This window comes from Myotis brandtii, unplaced genomic scaffold (genome assembly GCF_000412655.1).
Source record: "Myotis brandtii unplaced genomic scaffold, ASM41265v1 scaffold29, whole genome shotgun sequence".
NCBI classification, from domain to species: Eukaryota; Metazoa; Chordata; class Mammalia; order Chiroptera; family Vespertilionidae; genus Myotis; species Myotis brandtii.
In genome coordinates this window covers 1,434,464-1,442,514 of record NW_005361075.1, presented here as the reverse complement: position 1 = coordinate 1,442,514, position 8,051 = coordinate 1,434,464, and the positions used below count along the sequence as shown (strand labels likewise).

The window sequence follows — 8,051 nt, the reverse complement described above, 5'->3', positions numbered from 1 at the left end:
TTGACTCTGCCAGAAATGTGGCAGCAGATCTACACCAGCAGATGCAGTCTCTCCAGTAATTTTTATATTTTTTTCAGTCCAAACCTATTCCTGAATCTGTGTAACCATCTCTTACTTGCAGTAAATGTCTTGATGTCCCTCGTTTCAGGGGATCCCTTGCTTAGGTCTTCGTATAGGCTCACTGTTATTTGTCACAACACATTGCCGTCAGTTGGAACACGTTTTCTGTTCGTGTCTTTTACTGACAAATTTAATATCTTCTCCCTCTTAACTAAGCACTTAGTGTGGCCATAACTTTTCCAGTTTGAGGTGTGACAGCAAAACCAGCATGACTTTCTCTGTGTGTTTTTTTAATGTGTTTTCATTGATTTTTTTTTTTTTTGAGAGAAAGGAAAGGAGAGGGAGAGAGATAGAAACATTGATGAGAGAGAAACATCCATTGGCTGCCTCCTGCACGCTCCCTACTGGGGATTGAGCTCACAAATCAGGCATATGCCCTGACTAGGAATTAAACCAATGACTTCTTAGTGCGTGGGATGATACTCAACCAACTGAGCCACACTGGCCGGGCTAGCATGGATTTCTTGTTCCTTCTGCACAATTTCATGGAAAGAAGATTTGTTTTATTGTAGATCTTAGCAACCTCAGTATACGATTTTTTAAAAAAATTTTTTTATTGATTTCAGAGAGGAAGGGAGGAGGAGAGATAGAAACATCAATGATGAGAAAGAATCATTGATCAGCTGCCTCCTGCATGTCCCCTACTGGGTATTGAGCTGAAACCCAGGCATGTGCCCTGACCTGGAATCTAACTGTGACCTCCTAGTTCATAGGTTGACACTTAACCACTGAGCACCCCCAGCTGGGCCACCATATGATTTTTATTCTTTCCTTATTAAGTGGAGAACTTCCATCTTTTCACTTAAAGGCAGCACTTTTTGGCTCCTTTGGCATATCTGAGTTGCCAGCATCACTACTCTCACACTTTAGGGCCATTAATAAGTAAAATAAGGGTTTTGAACACAAGGACTGAGATACCATGACTGTCGGTCTGATAACAGAAATGGCTAATAAGTGACTAATGAATGGGGAGCATATACAGCGTAGAGACACTGGACAATTGGCTGATTCACATCCCAGGCAGGAAGGAGCAAGAGGGCGAGAGATTTCATCGCACTATTCATAATTTAAAACTTATGAATTGTTTATTTCTGGAATTTTTTTATTTAATATTTTCAGACTATGGTTGACTGCAGGTAACTAAACCCACAGAAAGCGAAACCATAGATAAGGGGCAACTATTGTATTTGTTCACGATTTTTGCTTTCCAAAGTGTTCCTCCCTTTTAAGCCTTGTCAGGAAATGTGATAATACCATTTGCCAGGGAAAGAAGCTGAGGCCAGGAGAAGGTAAGGGTGGAGCCAGATTCTAACCCCCCTTCACCTCTACCGCTCCAAAAGCCCCTCTCTTTCTCCCACTTCCGTGAGTAGGGGTGAGCAAGGCTCTTTCCCACGTGGCGCCGGCCTTTGACATCTGGCTGATTTCTGGCCTTTTCTTCCCCCATCTTCTTTTGGCCGTAGGGGGGAATCCTAAGGAGAGTAAACCCCAAGTGGGGACCACTCGCCAACAGAACACAAACCGCAGAGACCAACAAAGGAACCTGGGGACCTCTACCACTCCGGCCAGGCCCAATCCTGGAGGTGTCCAAGACACTGAGATGGTGCGTGTGGGGCTGGCAAGGAGCAGGAGGGGTGGGGAGCCCTGAGGATGTCCATGTGGGACTGCTTCCTGGGGCTCAGAGTAGTCTCCCAGGTTAGCCCTGGGAGCCTGGCTGGTGGGGCCCAGGGACTGTGCCGTGGAGCTCAGCTGGTTCTAAGCTGCTTGCTCTCCCTTCTCCCAGGGCCCATGCCGCAAACATCTGGACTCAGTGCTACGGCAACTCCAGACCGAAATCTTCCGAGGGTCTCAAACTCTCTATGTGCCTAACTGTGACCATCGGGGCTTCTACCGGAAGCGGCAGGTGAGGCCACTCCTCTCTCCCCCTTGGTCCATCAGTACAAGGCTCCTACCAGGGATGGGCGGGGGCTTATACAGTTGCATAAATAAGACACTGTCCTTGCCTTTAAGGATCTCCCAACTTCAGAGCCCACACAAACAGAATAACCAACCACACACTATAGCAGAGGAGTTAGACTGCCAAGGAATGCCTAACTCAGAGGTACACAAGTGTGAAGTGCATCAGGGTCACCTAGAGGGCTGTGAATACACAGGTGGCTGAGCCCCACCAGCAGAGCCTGAGAATTCGCATCTCTAACTCCATCCCTAGTGATGCTGATGCTGTTGGTTTGGGAGCCACACTTTGAGAACTGCTGTTCTGGCCTAGAAGAACAGGCACAATTTTGTGGGTGGAGAAGAAGAGAAGCAAGGGAAGAAGGGAAACCAGCAGGACTCATGGTCCTGAGAACTCTTAGCTGTTTCCGCATACTCAGACTCAGGAGTCCACAGCCCATCCCCAACCCACAGGACCCCTCCCACCTCTCCTGTTGGAGCCTTGGCCTCACCTCTGATCTGTATGCCTCTCTCCCCAGTGCCGCTCCTCCCAGGGGCAGCGCCGAGGGCCCTGCTGGTGCGTGGACCGGATGGGCCAGCCCCTGCCAGCATCCGCGGACAGCAATGGCGGCTCCCCCTGCTCCGCAGGGAGCAGTGGCTAAGGCTGGGTGGGGTCCTGCAGGGCCACTGGCAGGAGCCTGGGGCTGTCATCTTGGGTCATTTGTTGAGTAATGAGTAACTCAGTCCCACATTCCACCTTCAGGCCCTGCCCCATTGCCCCCTTATCCCTGAGATATCACACATGGAAAAGTTGTTGGTGTTGGCTTGGGGTGTTAATAAAGCTGTTTTGGGGGCTCTGGTCTATGTCTCTGTGTCCACCTGTCACATTTCTGGAGCCCCTGGCCCTTCTCTCCCCCCTTTACAGCCCTCCAATAGCCGTTTGCCTCTCCTGTGGACTGACTACCTTTGGTCCTTCCCGATGCTCTTGGAATGAAGGAGGCAGCCATTGGCAGAGGCTTCAAGCCCTGAAGCCTCACCCAACTACCCACCAGGGAGTCGGGGGCGGAGTCAGAGGTGGGGAGACACTGAGCTCGCAACCTTGGTATGAGGTTGTGATCTTGTTTCTAAGTGATCTTTGAACACAGGGGAGAGGAAGAATTAATAGTTAATCCCCAGCAGGAACCTAACAAAGAGGAACTCTCAAAGTACCTACCCTTCTGCTACATCCTACTAAAAAGGAGATGACATTATTATTTATTGAGCTCCCCTCATGGGCTGGGCCCTGGACCATGTGCTTTTACCTGGATTCCCTCTTTTTGTGCTTATAGTAATTTTGTGAGGAAGGGACTTTGTCCCTGTTTTTCAGAAGAGAAAACTGTGGCTTAAAATATTTGGGTCACTAGCCTGAAATTACACAGCCAGGAAATAATAGAGGGAGGATTTAAATCTAGTTCTTCCGCATGTGACAATGCCTGGCATTCCTTAGGTGCTAAATATGTGTCTACTTTGCCTACCTGCTAATCCAAGCCAGTGTAGGGAAGAGCTGACATTCAGGGACACGGCACCTGGCCCTTCCTAGAGGGGCCACAGTGTTGTAATGTACCCTGCGAATCACAGAAGGACGCCTCAAGAAGTCGAATTAAAGAGTCACATTTATTGCAATCCGGGACTATGAGGGGCCATTCCCCAACTCTCATAGTAACAAGATGGTCGCAGCTCCAAGGTTATATAGGCAAAAAATCACAAAGGTATTGATTACATCTCAAGGTTTGGAATGAGGAACCTGGTTTGCAAAAAGGCAGTTTACAGAAGCAGAATTAAGCATGTTAATTATAGTTTTGGGTCTCGGGGTCACTGAATTGACAGAAACGCATTATCTAGAGCCCTTGGGTCTGGAATGAAGAACCTGGGTTAAACTTAGGCATGTTATCTGGAGCCCTCTGACCTTGGGATAACTGTGCTGTCCTTCCCAGGTAAAGGAAAATGTGCTTTCTAAGACCAGTATGACCACAACCCATGGGATATTCACATTACAATCAATAAGGCATTTAATCGAATGGGATGATTTATATAATTCAGAAAATCAAAATAACCTGTCCATTGTTAAACAAAGCAAATAGGTACCATACTTCAACAGCTCCACAATTGTCACAGGTGTCAACTCCATAGGTGTATTAATCACCGGCATACAATGCTTTCAAGTTGACAAGGTCCTTTCACACACCTTATCTCACGGTCTAAGGGAGCTGAGTGTACTGATAACTGAAGAGGTTTCTGACTCCGCCCCGACCTTCAGCCTGCTGGAAGGTGAGCCATGCTAGGCGATAAGCCTCAAAGAGGCAAAGTCCCCCTTCCCAGCACTTGCACAGTCACTACTCCTGTGGGAGGGAGCGCACACTTGCTCAGAGCTGGGCATCTGGCGGGTGGTTGGGCTGTTGCGGGGTTGCATCCAGTCCATCCCTGCGCCAGCCCACAGAGCCTGGAGCTGAGAAGCTCTGCCCTCCGGATCAGATACCCTGTCATCTGGAGGCCCCCTCCTCCTGAGAGGACTTTCGTCTTTGGAGCTGTCGCTGAGCTGAGAGATGGGTGCTCAGCGGGTTGGCAGGCAGTGAAGGGAAGGAAGGAACATGGCAGAGGCCACCCGCTGCCCAGACAAGACTGACATCATGGAGCCAAAGACAGTGCGCTCTCGGAGGAGAGCGGGGTCGAGAAGAGAGCAGGAGGACCGACCCTCCGGAGGAGGTGAGCCACCCTCTGGGAGTGAGAAAGCTCAGGTGGGGTTGGAAGTGAGGATACCCTGTTGAGAGGGGGCTCCTCCTCTCTACCTGGAACCCCTCCAGCTGTCCTGGGAAGGCAGACTCTGGCCTCTGCTCCTAACCACCCAGCTGGAAGACGGAAACAGAAAAGGGGCATTCAGAGCCGTGGCCTTGCCTCATCTTTCTGACTCTCCAACCTCAGAGGGTAAACAGAGAGACTTCCTGTTCCCTGAGAAGCCTGTTTCCAGTAAAGTCATCAGGCTCCCTGCTTACCAATGGCCTCCTCACCCCCTGACAAAATAACTTCCTCTTCTGACTGCCGCACCCATGATGCTAGATATCTTCTGGTTGCGGGGCTGGGCGGCTGCTGAGCACACAGAAAGCACTTCCTGGCAGAGGATGCCTCTGGGCTCACCCCAGGCAGCAGAACCCTAACCCCTCCCCTTTGGGTGTGCCCTTTGACCCCTCCTTTTAGGAAATGCTGAGGCGCTTGGAGGCCCTGACTTGGTGCAATGGACTCAACATATGGAGGTGAGGGACCTCAGAGGTCAGAAGTCAAGATGAGCAGGTCTTAAAGTGGAGGGCAGTAGGGGAGAGGACCAGTTTGGTGATAAAGACAATTTGATCTTGGGTTCAAACCCCTCAGATCAGGTAAGAGCTAAGGGTTAAGATGAAGGGGTTTGAAACACAGGTCATCAGGGCAGGGGACAAAAGTCAGCCCGTGAACAGTCTTCTGTTGGTGGGGCTAGAGGTCAGGAGAGGGAAGGCTGGGGTCAGGGAGAAGAGAGTCAAGTCAGAGATGACAAGGCGGTTGGAACTGGAAATGTCACTACTGCTATTTCTCCTTGATCATCACTGCGCCCCTGGGAAGCCCAAGGGAGAGAAATTACTGGGGAACTTGTGGGCAGGAACCGTGTTTTCTCTCCCTAGCACTTGTGCGCATAGAGAGCTCAGCAAATGTTGAGTGAATGAGAGGATGGCAAACCGGATGGAGGGACAGTGGGCCCTGCTTTGTCCCGTAGGCTGTGAAGGCGCAGCTGCTGGAGCAAGCACAGAGACAGCTGCTGGAGCTGCTGGATCGCGCCATGTCAGAGGCCGTACAATCCTACCCGCCACAAGGCAGACCTCTGCCCACTATTCCTCCAGATTCCCAGAACAAGTAAGAGTCTGAGGAGCCAGGGGCTGATGAATGGCTGGAGCAGGCTCCACCATTGTAAGATTGCAAGCCATAAACATCACCTCATGCGCCCTTTGCCAGCGCTGGTGTGACCCTCACCTCAACCTTCCCCCTTCTCCTTTTACTGCCTCTGCCTTCCTGGCTCTGACCTCCACCTGCAGCCATGCTCTGCCCTGGCCCTGACCTTCTGCCTGATCCTGCCCTCTGGCCCTAGCCTTGACCTTCTGCTACTACTCCTCTTGGCTCCCAAGTATTGATCTTCTGCAAGGCCCTCTGCCCACTGCCTTCTTCCTTTGGGTCCTGACCCAGAACAAATCTCTCAATTCAGAATCCAGGAGCCATCCCTGAAGAAACGGAAAGTTTTTATCAACCGCAAGTCCCTGCTTGAGTAAGTTAAGGGAGAGGACAGGGTGGGAGGAAAAGGAAGTGCTTTGGTTAGGGGTCCACCTCAGTTCTCATCCCCAGGCTCTAGATGGTTTGGGAGAGGACGTGGAAAGTGTTTTTAAGGTTCAGTTCCCCCACTTGTCCTGTGTGTAAGTGTGGAAGAAAGGCCACCAGGATACGTGGTGTCTGGGCAAGAAAGGGCTTTGGGCAGATGTCCCAGTCACATCCCAGCCCTCAGAATTTCCAATCAGTAGACTCCATCCTCACATGTGTACGGTGCCTGAGCCAGTCCACATGACCTTGAGGACCCTTCCGCACTGACATCCAGGGCCCTCTCCCTCCAGTGAACTGATGGAGGTGCAGCACTTCCGGACCATCTACCACATGTTCATCGCCGGCCTGTGTGTCTTCATTATCAGCACCCTGGCCATCGACTTCATTGACGAGGGCAGGTAGGCCCCTCTCCTGCCCGGGATAGGCACGCAGATCAGATCAGACCCCTTGGGTCCCCAGGGTTCCACCAACTATTGGTCAGAGAGGGCACAGGTTCCCCTTTGATTATTGCACACACATCGGTGTTGCTTCCAACAATATTCCCACCTAAAACACAATCTTAGCTTCTTCCTTCCACAGCCTAGGATGGCCCTCAGTCTGTCCTCCCAGGATCAGCCATTCTGGGGACAGCCACTCATATACTTCTCAATAGGAGCCTTGTCTTGAGGCAGATATACATATGTGTGTGCACACATACACACTTCCCCTCCCCTCTCCTTTCCAAGTCAGTGCTGTTCAGTTCAAGTAACCTCCTGTGAGCATCTTCCAAGGACCAGCCCTGGGGGCCAGAGAGATGAGGGGCAGACCCCCATCCCTGTCTATGAGGCACTCCCAATCTTGTGGGGAAGACAGGCAGCCACACAAGTGCCTTGGTGGGTTGTTTCCCCCAGAGACCACCCTCACACACACTCTGGGGGATGAGCTTCAGAAAACTGTACACCCCTGGGGTCTGTATTTGCAGGCTCTCCCCCCCTCTCCCCACTAAGTAGGGCTTAGGAAGCAGTAAAAGGAAGAGGACCAAGGATCTGCAAGTTCAGCAACAGCACTTCCTTTTGGTAAATTGTTGCTAATTATGAATATTTTAAGGATCAAATCTCAGTAAAAAATTCAAATACTTGTAACGTTACAGTCCTTCTTGACAACCCCCCTCAGTCCCAGACTGCTTCCCAGAAGTAACATTTTCAACAGTTTTGAGAGTTTCCCTCCAGAGTGGTTTCCACCCATCCTATATAATAAAAGGCCGGCCACCATAAGTGTAACGACCAGAGCAACCAGAGACCAGAACCACCACAGCCCCTCGCGGGGCTCCCCAACGCCAAACAAGTGGTTAGGGGTGATCAGGCAGGCAGGCAGAGTGACTAGGGGTGATCAGGTAGGCAGGCAAGTGGTTAGGGGTGATCAGGTAGGCAGGGAAGCAGTTAGGGGCTATCAGGTAGGCAGATGGCCCCTCACAGGGCTGGTCCCGCCCCCCCAGCAAAGAAAGAGGGAGGCCCAGGCCACCGGTGGTAGTGGCGGCGACTCTGTGGCAGGTGTGCAGCCGGCCAGCGATTGCCCCGCAGAAGGAGGCCCAGGCCAGCCAAGCCATTGCACCCCACACCTGTCACCTGCAGAGGGAGGCCACTGGTGGCAGG

At 51.4% G+C, this 8,051-nt stretch overlaps 2 protein-coding genes across 2 annotated transcripts in view; both read left to right on the top strand.

The window, feature by feature from the left end:
- Nucleotides 1-2,913, top strand: IGFBP6 (insulin-like growth factor binding protein 6). Its single transcript, XM_014542092.1, has 4 exons — nt 1-55; nt 1,581-1,720; nt 1,901-2,020; nt 2,589-2,913. The coding sequence occupies exons 1-4, from the start codon at nt 16-18 to the stop codon at nt 2,709-2,711; spliced, it is 423 nt and encodes a 140-aa protein (XP_014397578.1). The 5' UTR covers nt 1-15; the 3' UTR covers nt 2,712-2,913.
- A 1,486-nt stretch (nt 2,914-4,399) lies between these two features.
- The window catches only part of SOAT2 (sterol O-acyltransferase 2), a 10,791-nt gene continuing 7,139 nt past the window's right edge, over nt 4,400-8,051 (top strand). The window contains exons 1-5 of the mRNA XM_014542083.1: nt 4,400-4,791; nt 5,281-5,336; nt 5,828-5,964; nt 6,311-6,370; nt 6,711-6,818. Coding sequence (XP_014397569.1) covers nt 4,677-4,791; nt 5,281-5,336; nt 5,828-5,964; nt 6,311-6,370; nt 6,711-6,818 — 476 coding nt within the window. The 5' untranslated portion in view covers nt 4,400-4,676. The remainder of the gene's footprint in view (nt 4,792-5,280; nt 5,337-5,827; nt 5,965-6,310; nt 6,371-6,710; nt 6,819-8,051) is intronic.

What these genes read in the sequence shown, in the direction of transcription:
- IGFBP6 (XM_014542092.1), top strand. Translation starts at nt 16, where the DNA reads ATGTGGCAGCAGATCTACACCAGCAGATGCAGTCTCTCCA. An exon ending in GTGTCCAAGACACTGAGATG is followed by an intron (nt 1,721 to 1,900) that starts GTGCGTGTGGGG and finishes CCCTTCTCCCAG; the next exon opens with GGCCCATGCCGCAAACATCT. An exon ending in GCTTCTACCGGAAGCGGCAG is followed by an intron (nt 2,021 to 2,588) that starts GTGAGGCCACTC and finishes CTCTCTCCCCAG; the next exon opens with TGCCGCTCCTCCCAGGGGCA.